Below are 26356 nucleotides of genomic sequence, written 5' to 3' on the forward strand. Positions count from 1 at the left end.
CTGGGTTAACAATGGAAAAGAAGGAGTTGAAGGTATTGATATTGTAATATGTAACCAAAAAAAAAATTTGTGTCTTTTGTTGTTGATGGGTGATGGTTTAGGGTTAAGATATAATAACATATGATAAAATAAAAAAAGACTGTGTAATAGTGACAATTATTTTTCTTATTAAAATTATACTTTTTTGTAGGCTTGTGACTCATTACTGCCTAACCTGTTGCAAAGCGTGGAGGGTTTTAAGGAGAAGGATTGAAGGAGAGTATATAAGATACAAAGATGTGAAAGAAGAGAGAGGGAAAAAAATCAGTTTCTTAAATGGCTATCTCAACGACCAAGGGTAAGTTTGTTGTGGGAACCTGGAATGCTAGAAGTGTCGAGGGGAAAACTAGGTGAGCTTAAGGAAGTCATAAAAAAATTTGATATATTAGGAGTCACGGAAACCTGGCTTAAAAATAAAGACAGATTCGTGATCCCGGGATTTGATGTAGTCAGATGCGATTTGAAGGAGGATAAACAGGGTGGGGGTTTAGTTTTTATAATTAACAGAGGAGTAAAATATAAAATAAGGAAGGACTTGAAGTGGAGGGGTACGGGCAGAGAAATCCTAGGCATATCAGTAGACTCTAATAGGAGCACTTGGGATATTATCTTGATATATAGAAGACCAGGGGGGAGATGGCTGAAGGAGGACTGGAATGGGTTATTCAAAAATAAAAGACAGGGCGTAGAGACAATATTTATGGGGGACTTTAATGCTAGAAATAAGGTTTGGAATTGTGCTGTGGATAGTAGGGAGGGATTATTATTGGAAGAGGTAACTAGGGAAAACGATTTATTTGTTGTGAATACGCATACAAATTCGAGAATTGGGACGGGTGGGAGACCACCATCAAATATAGATTTGTTTATTGGATCCCACTATGTAATGGAAACTGCAACAATTAGCGAAGAAAATGAGACTATGGGGTCAGACCATCAGGTTATAACCCTGATGCTGGGAAATGAAGAGTTACAGAGAATAAGGGAGTTTAAAAATTCCACTAGAAAGTTTAGGGAGGATAAAATAAACTGGGACCTTTTCTCCATCACTACAGAGGAGGAGGCCGAAAAACTGATAGAAAGGTGGGGAGAGGTAGGACAAGAAGAGGTTGCGGGGGCTGTTGAGGAAAGGTGCAAGGACCTCACAGATGCAATAGTAAATGCTATCAGGAAATCAGGAGGGGCCAAGGAGGAGGACGAGGTGACTAGTAGGAGAAGGAACAATAGGACTAAGCCTGACAGGACTGAACAAAAAAAAACAATTGTGGTGGGATGAGGAATGTAATGAAGCTAAAAAAACTAGGAGAAAAGCGGTACAAGCTTTCGTTAAAAGACCGAACCAGGAGAACTGGATTAAGATGAGAGAGATTGGAAAACAAATGAAAAAACTAATAGAAGAAAAGAAAGCCGGTGCGTGGGATGCTTTCGCTGCATGAGTGTTTGAGCCTTTTAAGGAAAGAGATATACAAGAAATTATAGATTCAATTAAAACATCATCGGCACCGGGGGAGGATGGGGTGTCATATACACTTATCAAAAAAATGGGTAGGGGAATGAGGGAACGTATGTTAGATCTATTTAATTTGATTTGGAAAAATGGATGTATTCCAAAGGCCTGGAAGAGGGTGGTAATAAAATTCCTGAAAAAACCGGGGAAGAAGGCTTTGAGACCCATATCACTGATTTGTTGTTTAGGAAAAATTTTGGAAAGATTGGTTAAAGACAGATTGGGGGAATGGGCGGATGTGGAGGAAATTGTGGACCATAGACAGAGTGGTTTCACTAAAGGTAAATCTACCATGGATAATCTGGTAGCGCTAACCATAGACATTAAAAGAGGCTTTAGAGAGAAAAAAGATACATGTGGAGTCTTTGTAGATGTCAAATCGGCTTATGATCATGTTAACCATAACAAATTGATAGATCTCTTGAAGAGAAGGAGGTGTCCTAAATTGTTAATTAACTTCTTGACGAACTGGCTGAAGGATAGGTCAGCCCTGTGCAGTAGGAAGTATAGAGACGCGATTCATGGTCGGGTTGAAAGAGGCCTACCACAGGGATCGGTTCTTAGCCCGATATTGTATAATATTTATACTTCTGAAATATGCAGAGGTATGGAACAGGAGGGGGTTAAGGTCCTGCTTTATGCGGACGATATCGTAGTCTATGTAATGGGAGATAACTTAAATAACATGAAAGGGAAAATTGAAAGGGCAGTGGACATTTTGTTAAAAAATCTAAATAAATTGGGGCTAAGCTTGGCAGAGGATAAATCAAAAGTAGTCATTTTCACAAGGTCTAGAGACAAAAGAAGGATGGAAGGTGAGTTTAGGATAGGACGAGAGTGGATTAAAAATGAGGAACAAGTCACTTTCCTGGGAATGATCTTAGACAGGGCTTTAAATTACAGGAAGCATATAGAGATGGTAAAAGATAGAGTTAAAAAGAAACTGGATATTCTAAGATTCATAGTGGGTATTAAGAAAGGAGTAAAACCAGGAACAATGTTGATTTTCTTTAAGGGTTTGATAAGATCTGTAATTGAATACGGCCTGTTTGTTTATTTTTGGGATAATATAAAGTCACTAAAAAAGATTATGAGGTTGCACAATGCGGGAATTCGCATTGCTATGGGATATAGAATAACCACACCAATAAATGTTATGAACACCGAGGCGGGCATAATGGACCTAGAGTCTAGGGCCGAGGCTCTACTAGAGAGGTTTGTAATGAGACAGAGAACAAGAGGAAAAGGGGTAGTATTTGAAGCCCTCTTGAGATCGCTGGTGGTAAGAGACGAGGTGGGGACTGAGGAATGGGATCCATGGACTAGAGCATGGTACAAAGCAGAAGGAATTGCGGGTAGAATTCTGAAGGAAGGGGTAGATAGGGAGTCGAGTAATAGGGAACGAGATTTTTTGGAAAAGGGAGGAATATTAGTGGACTGGGAGTCAGGAAAAGAAAGGAAAACGGCCACTTTCTCCGACTCCAGCCTATCTATAAAAGTAAAAGAAAGATTATGGCCGGGAATAAATGACGAAGAGATAATTGAAATTTTTACGGATGGGTCAAAAAAGGACTTTAATGAAGTGGTTGGGGCTGGTTTGGTATATCGAGATAGGGAAGGGGTTTGGCAAGAGGAGTCATGGGCCTTAAACAAAATCACGTCGGTTTTTTCAGCGGAGGCTTTTGCAATTCTACAGGCTGTGAAAAAAGCAAGGGCAAACTGGGGTAGTAGCAAAATAGTAATCTTTACGGATTCTGCTAGCGTTTTAAAAAAACTAATGGGTTTTCCTAGAAGGATGGGGGATAACCCGTGGATAAAGAAAATTGTGAACGAAATGATGAATCTAGAACTTGAATACAAAAGATCAGAGAACCAACTTCTGGGCCTACCCTGTTCAGGGAACAGATTAGGTTTTGCATGGATCCCCAGCCATGTGGGCATTGAGGGGAATGAGAGAGCCGATATAATAGCGGGGGATGCCACCTATGGGGAGGAGACATATGAACATGGAATAGTGGAAAAGGATGCAATGAACTACATAATGAATAGTGCCTGGGTTAGAAACTATGATAGAGCAAAGAGAAAGGGGGATTTCAAGGGAATAAAGTATTTCAGGATGGAAAAAAATAATGTAGGCTCAAAAAAACCTTGGTTTGATGGGATAAATGGAATAGCAAGGGGTGACCTAGTTAAACTAAGCAGGATTAGGGCAAATCATTTTAATTTGGGAGAATCGTTATTTAGGAAAAATCTAACAAATATGAAGGGATGTATATGCGGTGCTGCATTGGAGTCTATTGAACATGTCATATGGGAATGCGATAGGTTTTGGGAAAATAGAGAAGAACTTGATAGATTCTTAATTTCAAAAGGCTTTCCGGAGGGAGCAGATGTAATAGAAATGCTAATGGAGGGTGACCTAGGTGTAATCAAGCGCATTGCCAGGTTCCTAAACAAACTGGGAAAAGTTATTTAAACATAAAGTGAAAGTAATGTTACATATTAGTTGTGTATTATTGCTATGCAACAGGTATGACAGTAATGAGAGGACTATAATGAGAAGAAAAGATATATTAAAAAACAGATGGAGTATGGTATGTGTTATTAAGTATGTTATGTATTTATTCGCAGTTTAAGGTATGAAATGAGATGTATGATGATTTGAAAAGTTTATATTTGGCGCTTTTGTAACTTGGCTATATAGGGGGCGTTGTCCCCCTGAAACGCCATCTTGGGCAAAGCCCAAGAAAACTGAAATACAATACAATACAACTCGCGCCACAGCCGACTCTATACTCTGTTCAGCGAGACGAGTCACCAAGTATAAACACGTGCACGTGAACAGGGCAGGGCCGTCTTACGGGTTCCGGATCCCCAAATCGCATCGTAAAATTCTTTGGTTCTGCCTGTCCCTGTATGCAGAGGCCCTCGGCAAGGAACCACCATAACTTGGCCCTGAGTTGTAGCATGTGGCAGCCAATGACAGCAGTCGCAGAGCCGATCACGTGAAAAGCGAGGGAGTTGTTTGTTTTGACTTGGTGACTCGTCTCGTTGAACAGAGTATAGTACTAGCCGTGCTGAAGTAAAAATGGCAATACCGCGGGAGTCCGGTCTGAATATATCAACATCTAACCCTACTCTATCTGCCTCCCGGACTCCCAGACTCCCAGCCAATCAACGTCGTCGGACTCTCGGCTACTCTCTGGACTTCACATAACCTCTTTGGTTTCGTTCCAATAATTTCGCTTGTTTCAAGGTTTTTATTCACTTATATACACGTTTATCAATTCTTAAATGTTTGAATTTGATCAAAAGATGGTCTCATTTTGCTTCATACCTAAATTTTCTTGAAACCACTGTAAATATTTCAAATATCATGCTTCACAACACCAAACTACTTCGAGAGTACACAAAATTTATATTACATTTATAACAATTTTATACTACCACATCACTTCTACTTGCCATAGTTGCAACGTTTATGTATTGTTTATACATAATTAATACAAAATAGCGTATATTACTACAGCTTTTAATTAAAAAACACGGTAATTACAATTCCGAGCACAGGACTCTGTTTTTGAAAATAGGACTCCCGATTGTCACGTGAGCGGTGTTGCCACGTTGTTCAGCATGGCTAGTACTAGAGTCGGCTGTGCTCGCGCAGGTTACTAGGTCTAGGGACATTTTTAATAACGTGTGTGATTCCCCTATACAGCTTGCTTCTTTCTTGACGATCATATAATTTTTTTCTTTGAAAAATAATAGGAATTTCATTGTATCGTGTATCTTTACCATGTCATCATCGCTTATCAGTTATCGTACGTCATATATTTCTGTCCACTATTTATATGATCGGAAAGTAAGAAGTGTTGCGAACCTCGCTTGTATGTATGTGTGCAATATCGTGTGAATTTAGCTGCAGGTTTGTAATCGCAAGTGTTGAATGAAATGTAATATGGCGACGATGCCATAATAGTATGACTGCAGCATGTCTGCATTATGTTATATCAATGCTTATAAATTAGGAGCCAAAATTCAAAGGAATATACAAACAAAAGATAAGATATTGTAAAACTTTCAACACGGGTGATCGTGCTGGGAGAGACTTGGAAATCCGGAGAAATAAGACTGTCACACTTGAAATTTCTAAAGAGCTAATTTATTGCGGGCCGTATCTAATTCGTTACTCGTAACGAAAATCATGTTGGTTCTTGAAACTGTCGAAGTCTCTTCGACATCCTGTTTATTTACAGAGGGTCGTAAATTCTCTTAAGGGTTGCTTTGGCTCGCTAGCGCGAGACCTTTTGTTATTTTCCGTTTTCTCTGGATCCCACGCTTTCTCTTAGCACGTGTGCACAGAATCGTTCTCGAGTCTTGGCGGAGCACCACCATCTTCCGCTCGCCCAAGGGTGGACCGAAGCCAGGGAGAGGGACCGCCTCCGGACAAGGATGGGCATCTCCACCATTGGACCAGGGATGATCCTGAGGGAGGATTCAGGATCCAGCGAGGAGGGGATGGCAGCCAACTTCGATCGAGGATCTTCACCGCCAAGCTCAGAACGATTCAAAGCTTCAACCCGACTTGAGTCAAATTGTTGGAAAAAATAAAGAAATTCAAACTATTATTTTTCCTTAAATTCAAAGTGTATTTTATTAAGGCGATGCGAGCGTCGAGGCCGAACTCCGAATTCCGCGTCGGTAAAACAGTCAACGTTTCATCGAAAATTAGGCTGAACAGAAACTGATTTCAGCGCTACCTCAGTTATTGCATCCAACTAACGGCATGCTATTCTACGTCACTCTTCGCATACACCTAAATGACACACGGATGCTACGATAGCTATATGTATTATGTACGATGAATCAGACCAATTTTTGCGTGTCGCCGAAGAAACCACAGTTTCTCGAGCGAGTTCGGCTCGCCTTTGATGTGGTGACAGCCGAGAATCGAAGCAGCGTCCAGGGAGAAAAGCAAGTTTAAATACCCGTGTACTTACGTGTGAGACAATACTAACGCAATAAAAATTTAAGATTAAAACCTTCTTATTTTTGAATTTTTTTAAATGAAAATGTTACTAACGTATTTGTGAGATTTTTCTGATTAAAACAAGATCAAACATGACATAATTTGAATTATAATTATTTATTTACTTATTTATACCTAAATAAGTAAAAATAGTGTAAATTATATGGTGTTTAGTCTTATTTTAATCAGACGAACCTTACAATTACATTAGTAAAAGTTTCATTTAGCAAAAATGAAAAATAAAAAAGTTATTGTTGAATTAATATTGTATCACTCAAATGTTTTTTCTCAGGCCCTTTAATTCTCGGACCTCTTTCTCTTTCGCTATTTGTCCTTTTCTACGTTCGCTAGCATTGAAGAACTCGCTCCAGCCGTGTTGTTCTTCCAACATCACATTTTCGTTACCTATTCATCTAATATTTGGGCGTAACGCAAAATCAAGAGAGTCCAGCATAATATCACATTCTATGCTGAAAAAACATACTAGCTTATCTGTCTAAAAAAATTTTAATAACTCTGGCAACAGATTTATTTTTGGGGTACTTTTCATAAGTAATCAGTATTTCACCAAATTGTTCAGAATATCAATTTTTATAACATATCAAAAAATCATTAAAATCGGGAAAGACGTATTTGTTCTTCAGTTCCACTAAAAGAAAGAATAATAATAGCAACAAAAAATAATGACAGTACGTCTTGTGACACATGGGTTGAAAATCGCTATCCTAGTCGATAGAACGATGCGTGAAAAAAAATTTACGCGTCGGAGTTCATCGCCTATACAAGGCTTGAACGTCCCATTCTCCACGATACATTGTATCGTCGTAGACGGTTCGGTCGACGCACACATATTCACATATACGAGCTGCGAATAAGCGTGCGGTCGAGCAAAGAAAACTAACGAACTACGCCCTACAGAAAAAACGAGGAACTAAATTTCTGGTCTGTTTTACCTTCTTGACGTCTTTCGCGAGTGAAAAATCAACGAAATCGTAGTTTTCGGTTTTCGTCTAAACGAAAGGTTGTACACCATCCCCTGAGTGCTCGTTTTGCTCTATCCGACCCAAAGAATGGCGCTCTGGTCTCTATTTGGACATTCGTTTCGCAAAAATGTTTATATTACAAATAAACTAATGCAGGTGAGTCCGATCCGCCATTTTCTTGACTGTGGACAGACACAAATTTCAATATTTTATAACTTTTTGACGATTTGGGTAAAATAAGGACCAGAGCGCCATTCTGTAGGGCCTCCTGGAAAAGTCCCTCAAATTTTTTTGCATTCTGTTTGGAAATGACGACGAAAACCGAAAACTCGCGTCTAGGGATTTTTCTAGGGACTGTCGGTAAAGTTTTCGACGCTCGCATCGGCGAGCAGAGTGCTTTAGCGCTCCACGGGCACTTTACCCACGTAGTAAACATTCAAAAATCCCTAGACACCTGAAATCCACGCGCAACAGAAGCAAGCTGTTGTACATACAGGGGAATAACACACGTTATTAAAAATCTCCCTAGACCTAGTGAGCTGCGCGAATTAAGTATGGTCTCTCGTGAAATGCAATATCATGTACATCAGAAGTGCTAACAACTTCTGATACAATCGTTATAATTACAAATGTTTTCTGTCGTATCTATAACGTTTGTTTTCTTACGATTTATTAATTACCAAGTTTGCCATACCGCAATCAAATCGTTATTAGCAGGATCGTATATTCGGGAATTTTTAATTTTGCGCCGCCTCCGAAAAAGTTCAAATGTATTTAGTATCCTATTTAACGATTAAGTAGATTTTATTAATTGCTGTGGAATACTGGTATAAATGAAATAGAAATTATTTTACGGATTTTACGGATTTTTTTTTTGTTAAAAATTGTTTTATTTCACACTTTTTAGTGGAACTAGCAGAATTTGTAGCATGCCGTAAGGTGGTTTACCGTTCTTATTGGATAATTACAACAACAATAATTATTAACAATAACGAATTCCATAAATGTTTACAAGTGAGATCGTCGTAGAAATATCTCCTATTAGATGAGAAAGGTGTTACGGGCAATGTATTCAACGTGGGCATTTTGTACAATGACCGGACATTGTGTAGATTGCACATTTTTTACGCAATGTATATAATGGGCAGGTATTTCACAAATGGCACGGACATTTTATATAATACTCACGGTTCGTTGACATTAAATTTATTATTATTATTATTATTATTGTTATTAAAACCATACATAGATGTGATAGGTTAGGATGGGCCACACACTTAAATCCGGCCGCCCTGAAGCGGCCAGCATCGCTTTCGTCATTATTTAAACAACACTATTGTCTTAGGAAAGTGTTGCCAGCCGCCTTACGAAGCGCCGCCGCCGCGGCGGCCGGATTTATACATATATGTAGCCTAATCTAATCTACCACATCTATGTAACAAGGGCGTTTCGATACATTGCCCACCACCCTCTAGGTATTCTGTATAATGATCGGACATTTTATAGACTGACCGAATCTTGTTACGGACATTTTGCACAATGTCTTTTCGAACGGGCATTCTACACAATGCCCGGTCATTTTACAAAATGCCCATATTAAACACATTGCCCGTTACAAACGGTTTCATTGCGATCGGTACATTCCTTGCAGAGTAACATCAGCGAATAGGTTTCTTGCTATAATAGAGTTATTAACAATAATAAATTCCATACATTTTTGTAAGCGAGCTCATCGCGGAAATATCTCCTATTAGATTGGAAAGCTTTCATCGCGATCGGTACATTCCTTGCAGAGCAACATCAGTGAATATGTTTCTTGCTATAACAATAGTTATTAACAATAACAAATTCCACAAATTTTTACAATTGGGATCATCGCAAACATATCTCCGATTAGATGTGAGATGTTTCATAGCAATCGGTACATTCCTTGCAGAGTAGCGCTAAAGAATAGGAGTTTGCAATGACAATAGTTATTATATAGGAATGTATAGTTAGATCTAGATTAGTGCGAGTAATAAATCCCAGAAATTGTTCGCATTATTTGAATTCGTACTATTCGAATACTTGAAATATAGGAATTGATTCTTAGTTAAAGAAAATATACGATCAAAATTTTTAAATATACCTTTCATACGTATATTATTAAATTATAATAGCATAGACATGTTTATTATTTTTTTAAAAAGTATTTTTACAGTGTTGATTGCACTTTCTTCTGCTTTTTCATATCTTCATATATGTGTTGATAAACACGCAATATTTTATCCAAGTCTCTGTTAACTTGCATGCTTCGATCCATGTCTGGATCGAAAAAAGCCTCGCAAACCTCGCATTTACTGAATTTTTGTTTGCATTAAATGCGACCTGGTATCATTTTAAAATTCGCACTAAACCAAATATCGCACTATGTGAACTAGCATTAATCGAGACTTATCTGTATACTGGTTTTTGGTCGACGCGATACGTGTATAGAAACAGTAGAGACGGGCGATTGCATTCTGACCCATACACCGCCAGAGTAGGCGGTAGAATACACGTAGGCAAACGTAGAATTCAATGTAGTAGTAACAATAGTTTTTCACGAATATCTTGGAAACTAAAGCTTTCATTTGATTATGCATAATAAAAAAGTTCTTCAGCATCATGCCCCCGTCAACATACTAAAGGGTCATTGAAATCAACCTATGTTGAGATTAGAAACTTTCTGTTTTTTGCAATAAAATGTAAAATGTTTTTTTAACGGGACCAATCGGAAGACATACTCTACAACATGCAAAAGGTTTCGTTCCAATTGGTCCATCCATCTCGGAGTAATCGACGAACAAAGCCAGGAAAAAAAATAAAAAAGTAAAAAAAAATATACTGATCGAATTGAGTATCCTCCTCCTTTTCGAAGTCGGATAAAAATTGAAGGTATTTCTCAAGTTATCGCACAAAATTGTCGAAAATGACGGTTGTTGATTTTTGTAAGTACGATGCACCACACCTAAAAATCTGACAAAAATTGGAGATAATCGTCATGCTAATATCTAACTATTGTGAAAGTAAAAATCTAGTCGCTCGAAAGCTTCTACCCGAAATCTCAATTTTTCGACTTTTTTTTGCGTTTTTGATTTTTCACGCCTGGGATTTGCAACCGAAAAATCTGAAACAATTCACAATCATAAAGAAACATGTCTGGAATATTTTAGAATTTTTGCAGCTTTTTTGCATGATGTTAAATAGGAGAAATATGGCAAAAACTACTTTTTCTTTCTTACCCTGTAACTACCCTCCCGGTTGAGGTACAGGGTTGATACTTGGTGTACCATGGTTTTTGGGGATAAGCTATCGAATGGTGCATTGCGAAGTAAAATCAGCTCAAGGGCACTTTTGACCATCTTATCCTGCTATACCCTTTGCAGCCACGACGAAGACAAGGTCGAGCACGCATTACGACTGCACGAGAAGATCGCGCTATTGTAAATTTTACTATGCGGAATCCAACGATCATAGCTCGACAAATTGCAGAAGCAGTCATGCCAGGACGTCAAATTAGTGATCAAACGGTGAGAAATCGTTTGCATGAGGCAGGTCAAAGATCCCGGAGTCGCTGCTGTGTACTAATGTTAAATGTTGGGCATCGACGAGCTCGCTTAGAATATGCACGAACTCATGTTTGCTGGACAGTGAGGCAATGGCAAAACGTGCTCTTCACCGACGAATCACGATTTTCATTATTCGGTTCTGATGGACGAATTCGAGTTTGGCGTCATCGGGGACAGCGGTATGACAGAGCATGCGTCGCTCCTGTAAGAGGATTCAACGGCGGCTCCATAATGGTATGGGGAGGAATCACCTTGAATCATCGTACCAATCTTGTTGTTCTACCAGCACCAGCAATGACAGCGGTACGATATGTGATGAGTCGTCGTATAGGAAGAAATTTCATCCTTATGCAGGATAACGCACGGCCGCATACCGCAAGTATTACTCACGAATTTATGGCGGAAAATTCAATTAGACTGCTTCCACATCCTACAGTAAGTCCAGATTTGAACCCCATAGAACACGTATGGGACATAATGGGTCGTAGGTTGAGAAATTTAGCAAGACAATCTGTCAATCTCCAAGACTTGTCGCAAGACGTAATTTAAATCTGGAATGACATTTCACAGGAAGAAATTAGAGCTTGCATTAACATGAGGAATTGGCTGAAAGCAGTAATTCAACAACGCGGAGGAAACACGCGTTATTAAAATTTAAACACACACATACAAAAAACGGCTCTTTTCAGGGCTATATGATGTGCAAAATCCGACCGGCAACTTCCGCGTGGTGCACATCGGGTAATGCCAATGCCGGTGGAATATGCCAAAAATGCAAGTGTTACTTTAAAGTGCTCTATCTTTGCGAAAAAAATTGGCAACGACTTTTCTCTTTTTTAGAAATTGAAGAGGAAGGTTCGTACTTAATGTTTCTGCAAACAGTATCCCCGAAAAAATTCTAACAAGTCCATGCATTCCGTCAAACTTTGTAATTTTCAATATAACAAACATGCCCTCACATTTAAGGTGTTACAGTGATAGGGATGCATCACACCTAAAATCGAACACCTTAAATGAAATAGAAATTACAGGATTGCCTCGAAATAAGTAAGTGGTCTCTGCTTCAAAATAAGCAACTCGCTATCCCCTCTTCTTTGTATGAAGTCGCCCACAAAGTGAGAGGTCCGAAAAATGAGTGAGAGGTCCGTTTGCTGCTACCGTGAGTGACGTATGTTGGACGATCTCTCATTCGTCAAGCCGAATAGCATACCTGCTTCGTAATAAGCAACGGTTCGGTCCCGAGCCAGTTGCTTATTTCGAGGCAATCCTGTATACGCAGAATTCATTGGTATAGTAGCAACTTTCGTCTGCAAATATTTCGAAAACTAAGGCCGAGCGGCAGTTATATGTATAGGAAAAAGTTGCTTAGAATCATTATCCTAACAACATATTAAAAAATGAGCGAAATCGGTGGGGTTGACGAGATATCGATAATTACCAAAAAATACCCTGTATCCACTTTATTCACTTTATTTTAAAAAAAGGAAACATTTAAAACTTATTAATACTAACGACATTTCTATCATTTTTTAAACACACGAAATATTTCCGATTCAAGAGTATAGACTACGCATGTACACGAAATTACCCTATGGGTGCCCCAGTGACCAGAAGCCTATAACTATACTCGCGGAAAACTTCGTGTGCCTATATCATAATGTAATATTATTTTACTGCTTATTATGCATACCTGCTATATGTGCAAAAATGTTTCATGTAAAAGCTGTTTGATTTGGTAGGAGAAATTTAATACAATACCTGAATTTGTTTTTCTTAGTTATTACTTAACAATTGGTTAAATTAAAAAGACCGTATATAAATTTTACAAAGTATTTGTATTAATATGTTTTTTAAATTATAATATACTGATTGTTACGCGTAATTAATGTTATTTTAATTTGTACGCATATCAATATCGTGCATTATTTTACATGCCGCTGATAAAATATTAGGCTTGAGTAACGAAGATGATTTTAAATTATGAAGATAATGAAAATAACGATTTCCTCTTTTATTATTTCTATTAGCTCTATATTCTTCAGCCCTACATATTGTTCTTATAAATGGAAGGTAATCTGTAGCTATAATTTGATGATCGAGCAACAACGATGCAGTATGAGATAATGCTAGATTTATTTCTTTATTTAATTGTTTTCTTAATATAATATTATTTTGATACCGTATACCATCATAATCATGATCTTTGTACATAATTTTGTTACCTATCCATTCAGCTATCTCTAAACATACATTATTACATGTTGAATATAAAGCGGTATTTTCAACAACAGACAAACTGGGCTGTACTTTTAATTCGTATAAATTTAACGCGGTATCTTCCGTGGTCATTAAAGATGTTAATAAAGTTATGCTATCTAACTTATCTGCCACATCGTTTAATAAATTTCGATTATTATTTATAACTTTGCTACTCACAGCCTTTTTCTTTTTTTCTTTTTTACTTACTATAATTGCTGGTCTGTACAAATAGTATTGCATATTTTGCCACAATGAGTTCTTAAAATTGATGGCATGTTCTAACATTTGTGGTGGACCAGATAGTAATAAATATTGTAATTGTAATATTGCTTTTCGTAAATCGCCACTTTGCAATAATTCCTATAAATAAAAAAGATAATATAAATAGAATATACAAATATAAAATATTATGGCAATGAAAAACATCGATTTATAGGAGTATGCGAGATCCCGAACCGTTGAAATCGAGATACTTCGAGTTTACTTTTTAGAAACTTTCGTGATTCTGAAGCAGTATCAGAGTACCGCGAACAATTTGTTTACATTAATTTATGAATCTATAAATACTTACCATAATGTAATTAGAAGGAAGCCTGTAACCAGTTTCTGCTAACGAGATTAGTTCTAATAAAACAGAAACCTTGTTACCAACAACACTTTGAAAATAAATTCTACTCTGTTGAGGTGCTAATTTATTTAAGTGAGGACAAACGTCCTTACACGTCATAACAATTGGACATTTCGTATTTGATGCTAACTGATATATAGCAGAAATAAAGCCTTCATCTTCTTCGAATATAATATCAACATCTTCTATAAGAATGAGGGAATTTTTTGATATTTTCTTTGGGAAAATTTCATTCGAGGTTAAATTGCAAAAAGCAGATGTTCTTTCTTTATTTTTAATCTGGTATGATTTTGTCGCTTCCTCTAATTCTTTCAAAAGTTTCTTCCCGCTTCTTTTAGACGATGCGTTTAATTCCAATACCCTAAATAAAAGTTTTCTAAAATCATTATATTATATGTAAAATTATATATTGGCTAAAAATTAATACTAACGTATAACCAAATTCTTCTGCTAATGCATATACACTTGCAGTTTTACCACTTCCATGCGGTCCCAACAGTACAGCTACCTGATTATTTCCATTGCTCCTTGAATAACTACTGTCAGACGAATAAAAATCGTTTTCACTATCATCGCTTTCATTTATAAATTTTATTTTCCATCTGACCAGCCATTCTCTTAACTTTATAACTGCATTTTCATTTCCAACTATTTCTTCAGTAGACTTTGGTCTGAATTTGTAAGTCCAACTAACGTTTTCAATTTTATTTTCATTACCTGTTCCTGTTTTTTCCCATTGTTTTCTAGTTCTAGTTTTCGTTTTTGCAGACATTGTTTTATTAGATTGTCCTTTAACAGTAAGCGAAATAACATTCCACATTTTTTTTACACCTGAACAATGTTTTTCAAGATCCATTAATACTTCTTCAACGTTTGGTTTTTTAATATTTTTTGATAGCTTTAATTTGGTCTCAGAAAAATCTACTATATGTTTATAATGCTTTCTATCTAAATCTGGAATATACAACTTGTGACAAATTTTTGGGGGAAAATTAAAATTATTTGTTTTGTTGAACATTGAATTAGTTAATTGTGTAATATGACTAATAAGTGGAAATGGTAATGTGCTACAAACATGTATTTGTTGATTTATAGTTTTATCGTTATTATCTTTTATATTTGTTTGCAGAACCGACTGTTTTGTTGGTATCACTTTTGAATGTAGTTTTCGCTGTTTTGTAAATATAGGAGCTAGTTTGCCAATTGCTTTCTTTTCATTAATAATTTCATCAATTATATAGAAATCCTCATTGGACTTATTTTCTATGTTACCTATTAAATCAATATTAAAATTTTTATTTTGTGCTAAAATTGATTTCTGTTTATCAAGCTTCATTATTTCATTGGCATTTTCAAATTTGCCCTTTCGACATTTATTATTTTGTATCGGAACATTATATTCTACATTTTTTGGTTGCTCACACTTTCGTAATTTTAATTTCATAGATTCACTCATTTTGTTACTTTTATTTTTCATCCATAAATTTTCTGAATATGTACCTTTATTTGTTCCACATTTCTTAGAATCTTCTATATTTAATTTAGCTTTACCCTTGGGTGAAAATTCTTCATCGTTGCTATTACCTATACAAAGTAGGAAACAAATATGTAGGTGTACATATTAATTTATTTAATTGTAGTATGAAAAATTAACAAATCAGTGATCAAAGTGCACAAATTCATTGCCTTCTACCAAACATCAATATCTGGGAGACTCAAACACTCTTTTTCATCATGTATACAATTTCTTATACAATGTATTAAAAGTATTATTTTTAACTTACCTGATAAAGTATTTTCATCCTCATATGTTTGAAATTTAATTCGTAATGACCATCTATGTTTATTTTGTAGTTGATCATTTCGTTCTTTTTCATTATTTGAAATATTACTGCTTTCAGATTCTATAACATCAATGTCATCCATCTGAGAGAACTGTAAATCTTTGGATTTACTTTTTTTATTTGGTCGTATCGCATTATTCGAAACTGAAGTATATAAATCATGGTCAATAGTGTTTTGCGACATATGTACGTCAGCTTTCACTATAATAGTGGATATATCTGCCATATCTGTATGCGTTAAATTTACTGGAGTTTTACTATTAAATACAAAACATAATTTTTAATCATTACTGTTGTATATTTTGACAAAGAAATTATTAATTTATTACCTGAAATAATCTAATAAATTGCCTGATGGCTGTTTCTGATACAGAACTCCAGTATCCTCAAAATCATCTTTTTTTAAAAATTTGGTAGGATTCTGAATAATTTTCTCTATTTTTTCGCCTTCTACCTCTGAAATTTTTCTTTTGAAACATTTTTTTTTCTCATTTATTAACTTTTCTGTTGACGAAATTAATTGTTCTTCAGATTTTTTAACAAGTGATTCATTTTCATTAAAAAGTTTTGTTGGCGTAATGTACTGAATTGAATTATTACGGTTCATAAGAATTTCAAAAGCATTTGATTCTCCATGGTTACTTTTACTTCCATCACTGGAATGTATATTTAACAAATTCATATTATTGGTACCTTTTTTATTTTTTGTATCATTTAATTGTATATTACTGCTACTGTTTTCCCTACTTCTTGACTTTTTTACACACTGTTTCTTATCATTTGAAATATTCAATGAACTGCTCCTAGTTTGCCTTTTATTATTAATGTTGAGAACATCGTTGGTTTTTAGAGATAAACAGTCTAAATGTTGGTTTTGTAGCTTTTTACATTTTGTTGATGATGATAATTTTGTTGAAAAAGGCTGCTTGGATGTTTGGATACTGATCTCCTTAAATGAATTAATATCACTGCTGCTTTCTATCATATCGTATATATTTTTTTCTGAATTAGTGTTAGATATCTCAACTACAGAACAATTATACTTTTCTTTAAAATGTTTCTTTGATTCAGTTTCATTTTTTTTGGCAGTGTTAGATTGTAGTGGTATATTATCACTGGCTTTCACCGTGTCCATAAAATATCGCGTTATATTTTTCATTCTTCATAACCATGTACAAAAAACTGAAAATTAGAAAAAAGATGCAAAAATTATTAACACAGAGACTATTGCCATGTATGTTGTATGTAATGTAAGCATAATATTTTGCCGCCATTTATTCTGGATTTTTGTTGGCAGCACTGAAGTGTTTTGTTTTACTACTGCTACGCAGGGTTGAGGTTGGGCACGTATTATACGTGAGATATTATACAATATATTATACATGGTATTCTACAGTATAATACGCTAGTATTATGTGGCGACCTCTGCTGATGGTCGACCGTCTCGCCGAAGCGTACACTTCCAATAAATATACCGCGACATCTACTTCCGGGAAAAGCGTCGTTTTCCCGTTCCGGATGGAAGTTTTTCATTCTCGTGGGGACGTTTGAAGCGGTAGCTTTGTGTTTTGAGAAACTTTGTATTTCGTTCGTGGGTGTTCGCATCAAAGAATTTATAGGCGTTGTTGAGCGTTCTAAGCTGTGTTAAGTGCATTAGGACCAGTTAAATGTACAGCGTAGTTACAAATTTATAATAATTAACAATTAATAAAACTCTATATGAAAAGCGGTAGTGAGCTTGTTTTCCATCAATTGATAAAGTAGGAATACTGACTCCTAAGGAATCACTTATTCCTACAATTATACTCCAAGTGGCGCCGTCTCTACATAACGTTATGTACTATAGATACCAACCAGACGTAGTTATCCATAGATCTTTATTTACGTTATTTATTATTAAAATCAGAGAGTTCCACAGTTATATCTTACTGTGCTGGTTGGTATCTATAGTACATAACGTTATGTGGAGATGGCGCCACCTGGAGTATAATTGTGGCAGCCCTGCCCACGCCTGCCAACATCCGCGAGCAGTGTTCCTGGCCGGAGGTCGTTCGGGCAACAGCCGCGAAAGGCGCGAAGAGCGGCCGACGCCACACGCTAAAATAACAACATAGTCAGCCATCTCCTCCATGGCATTCTCTTTTCTGTACCAAGGCATCGTCCCACGCGTGGGCTCCTGTAAACGGGCTACGAAATAAAGACGTTTCATTGATTGGTAATTCGCGTGGTGTTTTCCTGTAAAACTGTAGTATGTAGATCCGCTACATAATGTTGCGATCCTCGCCGGTTTAAGAGAATATAGATTCGTAACGCATTGTGAACTAGGCTGCATAGAGTGAAATAAATTGTGAACTAGGCCATAAAGAAAGTTGAATGAAGAAGCTGAAGCGCGTCAAATTTGAATTGTAAAAGAAAATCAATATTACATTATCAAATTGTTATCAAGAATTCCTTATCAGTAGCTCGGTTAGTAGAAGAAAATCGGCTTATCGTTATCAAAATGTTTATCAAGGACTAAATTAATGAGCGTTGCTAACGATAATTTACTTAGCGATAAGCAGCTATATATAGTGGATCCTTCCAGAAAATTTTGTCCTTTGTTCTTTGTAAACGCTCAAGAGAAGTACTCGTGTAAAACATTTATTTTCAATTCAATTTATTGTTCTTGTTCTAATTTATTAAACTTAAAGTTAATCGTTATTAAAAGTTTAGTTCATTTTAAATAGTTTAAATCAGTTTACTATTCTTTAAAATAATTCACGTGAGCAGAGTGCTTTAGCGCTCCACGGGCGACTTACCCACGTTCCTTGGATCTTAAAATCCCTAGAATCACGAAGAATCGCGCAACAATAATACATACATATAAAACTAAGTAGCGTAATATACTGTAGAATACCATGTATAATACATTGTATAATATCTCACGTATAATAAGTACGTGCCCAATACGTAAGGGTACCCGTGGAGCGCTAAAGCACCCTGCTCGCAAGGCGCGAAAATGAATTAAACAAACTGTTATTCACTGTTGTTTACTGTTTCACTGTTCAAACTCTTTATTAAACAATCGTGAAAATTGTAAAGTTCAATTATGCGTTTTATTTGCACATGAGAACGACCCGTCGATTTTAGCTGACAAAATCATTCTGATCATTCTGCGCTTGGCGGAGGAGATCTTCACGTGATGTCGGTCGATACCCCTTCCTTGGTGGATCCTGGATCCTCCCTCGTCCAATGGTGGAAGAATCCACCCAGTCCTATGTAGGCCCCTTCTCATGTCTGTGGTCCACCCTCAGGTGCGTGGAAGTGGAGACCTACCTGAACCTGGCACCCGACTTTGAAAAAATCAATTTTTTCCAATTGCATTATATTCTCCTTCGTTTGTACCCGTTTGTACCACTTTTCTTTTCGTTTGTACCCTAAGGGGTGAAAATAGCCTAGCACCTCACTTTAACATTTTTTATTTCTTTCAACGCCAATTGAAAAAGAAACGTTTGTACCCGTTTGTACCATCTTCAGTTTCGTTTGTACCGACTTTTGAAAAAACCCACAAGGGGTAACTTTGGCATTGTTGAAGATTTTTCAAATCTCCTTGTGGGTGCTGTTTTTTAATTGTTTAAGCATTAACGCGTATATTTGTTCTAAATATTAAGTACCTTTAAATATTTTCTAATGACTACCTGTTCAAGACTGTCGATAATGAATGATCAAGGTTGTCGATAATATCGATCACTATATATCTGAGAAGACTTGTTCACTTATCATCAAATTTGATTCCGCCGTCCATAGTCTAAATAATTACCGAGAAAAACATTACTGTTTCCAACAAAGAATTATTTTCGCGACCCAACAGCACATACAATGAAACGTATCGAAGTGTAACACGCCTATTTTGATGAAACTTTGGGGAAATATAGGTTTTATAAAAATATTCAACACGTATTATTTTTTATCTGCCATCGTCCATGTTATGGGAGTGGAAACAGTTTTGCGTTGTTTTCTGTTATTCAGCACATAAGAGATCTCAAACATCACAAATAGTTCCTTTCTTTTAACGAGCCACTATAGAGTTTCCGACCAACGCATAGACGATGAAATACTGTAGGTCGTAGATTTGAAGTTAGTAATACAAGTTACGCAATATTTATAGTCTTTATGTCATTAATATAAAAAATATACAAAAATGGCGAAGTTGCCCCTTGGTGCTTTTTTCAAAAGTCGGTACAAACGAACCTCTTGGGGTACAAACGAAAGTGAAGGTGGTACAAACGGGTATAAACGATTAGAAAACAGCACCCGTAAAAAGATTTGAAAAATCTTCAAAAATGGCGAAGTTACCCCTTGCGGGTTTTTTCAAAAGTCGGTACAAACGAACCCCTTGGGGTACAAACGAAACTAAAGGTAGTACAAACGGGTACAAACGTTTCTTTTTCAATTGGCGTTGAAAGAAATAAAAAATGTTAAAGTGGGGTGCTAGGCTATTTTCACCCCCTCATATCTTTTCACCCCTTAGGGTACAAACGAAAAGAAAAGTGGTACAAACGGGTACAAACGAAGGAGAATACAATGCAATTGGAAAAAATTGATTTTTTCAAAGTCGGGTGCCAGGTTCAAGTAGGTGAAGTGGAGGCGCTCCGCCAAGACGCTAAAGCCGGGTTTCCACCAGTATCAAACGCCCGTATCATATCACCGTTCCGAACCCTTTTGAATAGGCAGACGTTGCCTCGTTGCATGCAACGGCATGCTGCGGCGCGGACAACATTTCTTCGTTTCTTGATATAAACGGTTAGGCAATAGGACTGGGCCACTACAGGCGAGGAGTTTCGTTTTGCTGCGTGCCGTTCCAAAGGAACAGAGGCAACGGACTGATCCGAAAAATTTGTCGATTCTTTGCCGTTCCATCGAAGGAAAAGTTCATGCGTTTGCACTTGACATAGCGTTTCGTGCCGTCACTTGGGTTTCAATTTATTTGAAATCTTGCAGTATTATTGGATTCAATTCAAAATCGACGAAATTATTTATGAACTTAATCTGATTTAATGTAGATAAATTTTATCGTCTAAATATATTAAAACAGATCAATTATCTTCGGTGATACGTTTATATCGTGATACGATACGGGCGTTTGATACTGGTGGATACCCGGCTTTAGAGTACATGAATAGGCAGGATATCGGAAAAGACTTCGTAGCTTTTAAGGACCGTTCGTGACTTGGTCGAAAACAACGAATTTGATATGGTCTATCATAAATTAGTCTTTCAGGAATTTTCGAAGTGAAACTATTCCATTCTCTGGATTTCCAGCCTTCTCTCAGCTCGATCACCCACGTCGAGGGGTTTACAATTTAGGCTTTGTTTATTTTATATATGAGCGTACACGCAGATGGTTTAAACTCCGCTCTTAATTTATAGCCATCGATACAAAAGGTCCTCGAAGAACATTCGAGACATATCGATACAATAGACTATCGATAAATATTCCCATGTCAATGTCGCCATACCACTCTAGATATATTCACGTGATAACGTTTCACGTTACAATTGATATTGAACATACCTGACCTTCAAAAAATTTGACAGCAGGCACTTTACCGAACAATTAAGCATAGTATGACAAATAAAGTAAAGAATGGAGTTTATTCTTTTTTGTTATCATTTCATTCAAAAATAAAATAGTCGACGAAAAAAACAATACAAAAAGAAGTGTTATCAACACATAAACAGACTTGGTGTTAAGTGCAGTATGGTGATTTACAAAAAAAAATTTGTTAAAGAAGTTTATCCGTCCACGGATCCTGAATAAGAAAAACGTAAAAGAGACGATCAGTGCTTATAGGCTTACGTACAGCATGTTCAGGATTGGCAATATAATATTATGGCTACAGGTGAAGCCAATACAACAAAGTCCCGACAAGAAAAACAGTACGATTACCTTTTAAAATTTTTGCTGGTGGGTGATAGTGACGTTGGAAAACAAGAAATCTTGAGTGGACTCGAAGATGGTGCTGCTGAATCTCCGTTTTGTAGCGGCAGTGGTACTTTTTTCAAATCATTCTTTATCCTTATTCAATTTTAGTCAAACCTTTTTATTTTTTAATGTTATACTTACTTTATATATCGTTTTTACAGATTAAATTTTTTAAATTTGTGGGATAAACTCTTTTAATTATAATATTTTATGAGAAATTGATTTTCACTTTTGGTTACATTGTTTCATAAAAATAATTAAATTTATTGCTTTATATATTATAGCATACAAAACTACTACTATCTTATTGGATGGCAAAAGAGTAAAATTACAATTATGGGACACATCGGGTCAAGGTAGATTTTGTACAATAATTAGATCCTATTCTCGTGGAGCTCAAGGTATATTTTTAGTGTACGATATTACCAATAAATGGTCCTTTGATGGCATTGACAGATGGTTAAAAGAAGTCGAAGAGGTATTTAAAAATTTTATATTTTTAACCACAATTATATATTGAAATAAAATATTAAACATGATTTAGTCCATTGTAAAAGTTCACTATGTAATAAAATAATAAACTAATTTTATATGAAATAAATTATTTTTCTAAATATTTTAGCATGCTCCTGGAGTGCCAAAAGTACTTGTTGGCAATCGCCTTCATTTGGCTTTTAAGAGACAAGTAGGAGAACGTGATGCTGAAGCATATGCAGCTAAAAATCATATGGCATTTTTTGAAGTTTCGCCTCTTTGTGATTTTAATATTCGTGAAAGTTTTTCTGAACTTTCTCGAATGGCTCTACATCGTAATGGCATGGAAAGATTGTGGAGATCTAATAAAGGTATATTCATTATCTTAATACAAAGGATGGGCAAACTTATCTTGTTAAAAAAACTACATAAAATCATCTTATCTTTCAGTTCTTAGTCTTCAGGAACTTGCTTGTCGTGCAATAGTAGCAAGAACAACAGTTTATGGAATTGATCAACTTCCATTACCCAAATCCATTAAATCTCACTTAAAATCGTATGCGATGACAACTACATCTCAGTTACGTTATAATGGAAATAGATCATTAAACCCTAGTAAAAGTCTAGGCTCTTATCATCGAAAATTACGTTTCGTTGGTGTAGGTCACAATGGACTATCAACACCAGGTAGTTCGCCTGGTAGTATAACAGATTCACGTACCAGTTGTGTTGGTAGGAATTCTTGCACAATATCTTGAGAATAACTCTACAGTTATAGTTATCAATATACAACACAGTGTTAACATCCTTTTTCTTTTTGTTTTATTAACATATACTGTCTGATTATTTTATTTAAATAACATTATCTTTTTGAATAATTCAAACTTTTTTCATAAATATAGCCATAATATAAAGTATTAATGATATAATAAACGAAAAAAAGTGGTATATTTACATTTATTAATTCTGAACAATTATGATTGCATTTATGTTTAATGTAAAAAAACCTGATGATCATTACAATAATAGGATTAAGAAGGATTTACTTTGTGTAATAATTTGGTACTACCAAAGAATTGTTTTATTAATATTTTAAATCACTTAGTACTTTCAAAATTTTTTATTGAAAAAGATTTATGAATATTATTAGATAAATAGTATGCCAATATAGTTATACAATGATTAACACAAAATATTATTTTGGTTGGTAACCGAAAATTGTTTCACAGATTTCAAAGCACAGTATTTCTTGAAATAAATGTATATTAAAATGTAACATGTTAAAATGGAAAGTACAATTTTACTAAGTCTGTAAAGATTACGGTATAGACTAGAGGTATTGTTATAGATCTTAACGATCAAATATTAAATAAACTTACAAATGTATTTAAATTTCCTAAAAAATTTAACTATAATTCTGATTTTACATAATAACATACAAAAAGAAAACTAATCTGTTAGTTAAAAAGATGGATCTTAGTGTCTATCGAAAGAAATTCAAAATTCATGTTAAATGTTTAGTTTTTCTATTTTCACGAAAAATATATTGCATAAAAATGAATTAATTTTTATAATAATAAAGATTGTATCTAAAATAATTTAACATAATTACATATTGTTTTATTTGTATAGTATGAGTTTATGTATTATTAGGAGTAATATTATACTATGTATCGTGTAAATATAAAAAGATACATCTATAACTACACTCATATTTTGATCAATTTCAATGCAACAGGATTAATAAAATCTTTTAGTATAATATTTCAAACTTAATTATATTATACTCTTTTACAATGTTTATTAACAAAATTTATGTTAAACAGAATAATTATTATTAAATCGAAGAAATCTATTATTATAAAAAATTGATGAAATAATGTATATGAGCTTTCCACAATCATTTATTGTCAGTGAAACATACAAAATATAGGAAAGTGTAAATGAATAGAGAGCACGAAACGAAACAAAATGTAAGACCAAGTCCAAACTCTAGGCCAATAGGCTGAATTTAATATACATACATACAAAATATATTTATATTATATATATACGTAAAAACCAGCCACATGTGTATACAAGACGATTATAAAGAATGTACTAACAAATTCAAACAAAGACTGCATAGTATTTACAAAATAATTTTAGCATTATTTTAAAATGATTTCATAAACATACAATTGAAATTTCGTTATTCATTAACAAACAGAAACATAGAATCTAAAAGAGAATATTGGTTTCATCATTACCTATATCTGGTTATCAGATATTAGGATTAAGAAAGGGGGCCACCTGAATAAGTTAAAAAGTGCTTTTTTTTACATTGATTTAAAAAGAAAATTATTTATTCTTAGTCTTGATAATTTAGTTGAAATAATAATGTAAATGAATAAAATTATTTCTACAAAGCGAAACAAGTTCTTTTTAAAAGTATGAATTCAAGTAATGAAAGTTTTTTTCTATAAAAATGTACTATAGTTTAATGTTCCACTTAAATGTTTCTAAAATTACATTAGATTTATTAATGTATAAAGAAAAAATATATTCTATTATAATAGTTGGATACAAGTGTGATAATTAAAAAAATATAATAATTAAATTCTTAAATTTTATCTACTTTAGAATTAGATACTATATTTTATGATATTTATTGTTTTCATGTATGTGTAGTATGATACAATTATAAAACTGATCTATTTTATAGATATTTCAAATACTTATCGTTCTTAAACTTAAATAACATATTTTAATGTAGTTTTAATAGTGTATTAAATGATATTCTAATTTAAAGTTTATGTTTAACCATTACATGTATTTTATTTAATTTTAAGTGCGTATGTTTATACAATGAAAATAAAAATTGTTTATTCTTTGTCATTTTAAAATTAATTTTGATTATAAAATAAAAAATTTTTATCTTTTAATAGAATTCATTTTTGAAACTGTCAACTGTTTAAAAAAAGACTAATGTAATCTAAATTTGTTTGAAATACGTATGTACTTTTATATTATTTTACATAATTTTCTAATTTTTACAAAAAAACTTGTAGACAAATAATTATTGTTTATTTGAAAAAAAAATTAGAAAATGGCTACTAAAAACGAAGAATTTACAAAAAGTTCTTTCGCTTCATTTTGTAAAAGTAACATTTATGTTCCGCAACCGTTAACAGAAGCAAATGAATTATTAAAGTCAGTTAGTAGAAGATTAGAAGATTGCGCTTTGGAATGGCAAGCAAAAATTTCTCATAAACAGTGGAAAATCTTCAACTCTAAAGCAATCGAAGGCAATTTATCTGAACATTCCTTATTAGCAAGAACATATTTTAGTGAAAAACATCTCGATGAAATATTTCAATATTTACTTGCTTATAATAAAATATTCTCAGAATATTTAAAAACTTTTATTGGCAAGTAAATTTACTCTAAATAATGACAAACACGTATTAATTTAAACTGAACTATTTTCGTAATTTATTACTTAGATCTCTTACAAGGTGAATTATCCAATCTAACTTCTGACAATATGTACAATATACAAAATCAATGTAATGCACAACAATACAAAATGTTAAGCGGCGTTAATGTAGAACCAGTGCATCTATCTGCATTGAAAAATAAATATCTAAATGAAACGAGAAAAGTTCCAAATTATATTAATGATATATTGACAGTTCAAAATTCATTTACTGATGTAGTTTCAGCAAAAGATAATTTTGATAGAAAATTTTTAGGATTCGAAGCTATATTGCATAAAATCACATCTACTCCAACTGATGCAATTTGTCATCATCATTATTGGTCTAATATAACGGTAAATGAAGTTTTATTAATATTCTTACAATGCAGTTAAATGATAAATATAATTGTGTACCTTAGAGAAGTACATCTACTAAAAACAAACAATTTGGAAACGCCACTATCAACCAAAGAAATCGAACAGTTAGAAAAGTTAAATATTTAACTAGATCTAGCAAATTATTTAAAAAAAGAGATCCGAAGAAATCAACTCTATTAATTGATAACATAGATGATCGA

General features: G+C 34.5%; 4 protein-coding genes across 7 annotated transcripts; 3 read left to right on the forward strand and 1 right to left on the reverse strand.

Annotated features, from left to right (window-relative positions):
* The first annotated feature begins 361 nt into the window (after positions 1-361).
* On the forward strand, positions 362-1315 carry LOC123988221. Its single transcript, XM_046287459.1, has one exon. It carries the CDS (start codon positions 362-364, stop codon positions 1313-1315), a length of 954 nt encoding a protein of 317 aa, XP_046143415.1.
* A 277-nt stretch (positions 1316-1592) lies between these two features.
* On the forward strand, positions 1593-4022 carry LOC123988222. Its single transcript, XM_046287460.1, has one exon. The coding sequence runs from the start codon at positions 1593-1595 to the stop codon at positions 4020-4022; it is 2430 nt and encodes an 809-aa protein (XP_046143416.1).
* Positions 4023-12576: 8554 nt separating this feature from the next.
* Positions 12577-17820, reverse strand: LOC114881829 (ATPase family AAA domain-containing protein 5). Of its 4 annotated transcripts, none has more exons than XM_029198708.2 (6): positions 17734-17820; positions 16209-17061; positions 15820-16136; positions 14467-15619; positions 13979-14396; positions 12577-13767 (listed from the first exon to the last, which is right to left on the reverse strand). In XM_029198708.2, the coding sequence occupies exons 2-6, from the start codon at positions 17036-17038 to the stop codon at positions 13042-13044; spliced, it is 3444 nt and encodes a 1147-aa protein (XP_029054541.2). In that variant the 5' UTR covers positions 17039-17061; positions 17734-17820; the 3' UTR covers positions 12577-13041. The 4 variants fall into 4 exon arrangements, with proteins under 4 accessions (XP_029054541.2, XP_046143459.1, XP_046143460.1 ...); XM_046287503.1 differs by lacking the exon at positions 17734-17820 and having other exon boundaries at positions 12578-13767; positions 14467-15307; positions 15536-15619; positions 16209-17288; XM_046287504.1 differs by lacking the exon at positions 17734-17820 and having other exon boundaries at positions 12578-13767; positions 16209-16535; positions 16627-16712.
* Positions 17821-21323: 3503 nt separating this feature from the next.
* Positions 21324-23129, forward strand: LOC114881343 (ras-related protein Rab-40C). Its single transcript, XM_029198100.2, has 4 exons — positions 21324-21911; positions 22129-22322; positions 22467-22689; positions 22769-23129. Exons 1-4 carry the CDS (start codon positions 21752-21754, stop codon positions 23074-23076), a joined length of 885 nt encoding a protein of 294 aa, XP_029053933.1. The 5' UTR covers positions 21324-21751; the 3' UTR covers positions 23077-23129.
* Positions 23130-26356: the final 3227 nt, after the last annotated feature.

This window comes from Osmia bicornis, chromosome 10, assembly GCF_907164935.1.
Source record: "Osmia bicornis bicornis chromosome 10, iOsmBic2.1, whole genome shotgun sequence".
NCBI lineage: Eukaryota > Metazoa > Arthropoda > Insecta > Hymenoptera > Megachilidae > Osmia > Osmia bicornis.

What these genes read in the sequence shown, in the direction of transcription:
- LOC114881829 (XM_029198708.2), bottom strand. Translation starts at nt 17,038, where the DNA reads ATGAAAAATATAACGCGATATTTTATGGACACGGTGAAAGCCAGTGAT. An exon ending in AATTTATTAGATTATTTCAG is followed by an intron (nt 16,137 to 16,208) that starts GTAATAAATTAA and finishes TGTATTTAATAG; the next exon opens with TAAAACTCCAGTAAATTTAA. An exon ending in GGATGAAAATACTTTATCAG is followed by an intron (nt 15,620 to 15,819) that starts GTAAGTTAAAAA and finishes TACTTTGTATAG; the next exon opens with GTAATAGCAACGATGAAGAA.
- LOC123988221 (XM_046287459.1), top strand. Translation starts at nt 362, where the DNA reads ATGCTAGAAGTGTCGAGGGGAAAACTAGGTGAGCTTAAGGAAGTCATA.
- LOC123988222 (XM_046287460.1), top strand. Translation starts at nt 1,593, where the DNA reads ATGAGGGAACGTATGTTAGATCTATTTAATTTGATTTGGAAAAATGGA.
- LOC114881343 (XM_029198100.2), top strand. Translation starts at nt 21,752, where the DNA reads ATGGCTACAGGTGAAGCCAATACAACAAAGTCCCGACAAGAAAAACAG. An exon ending in TCCGTTTTGTAGCGGCAGTG is followed by an intron (nt 21,912 to 22,128) that starts GTACTTTTTTCA and finishes TATATATTATAG; the next exon opens with CATACAAAACTACTACTATC. An exon ending in GGTTAAAAGAAGTCGAAGAG is followed by an intron (nt 22,323 to 22,466) that starts GTATTTAAAAAT and finishes TAAATATTTTAG; the next exon opens with CATGCTCCTGGAGTGCCAAA.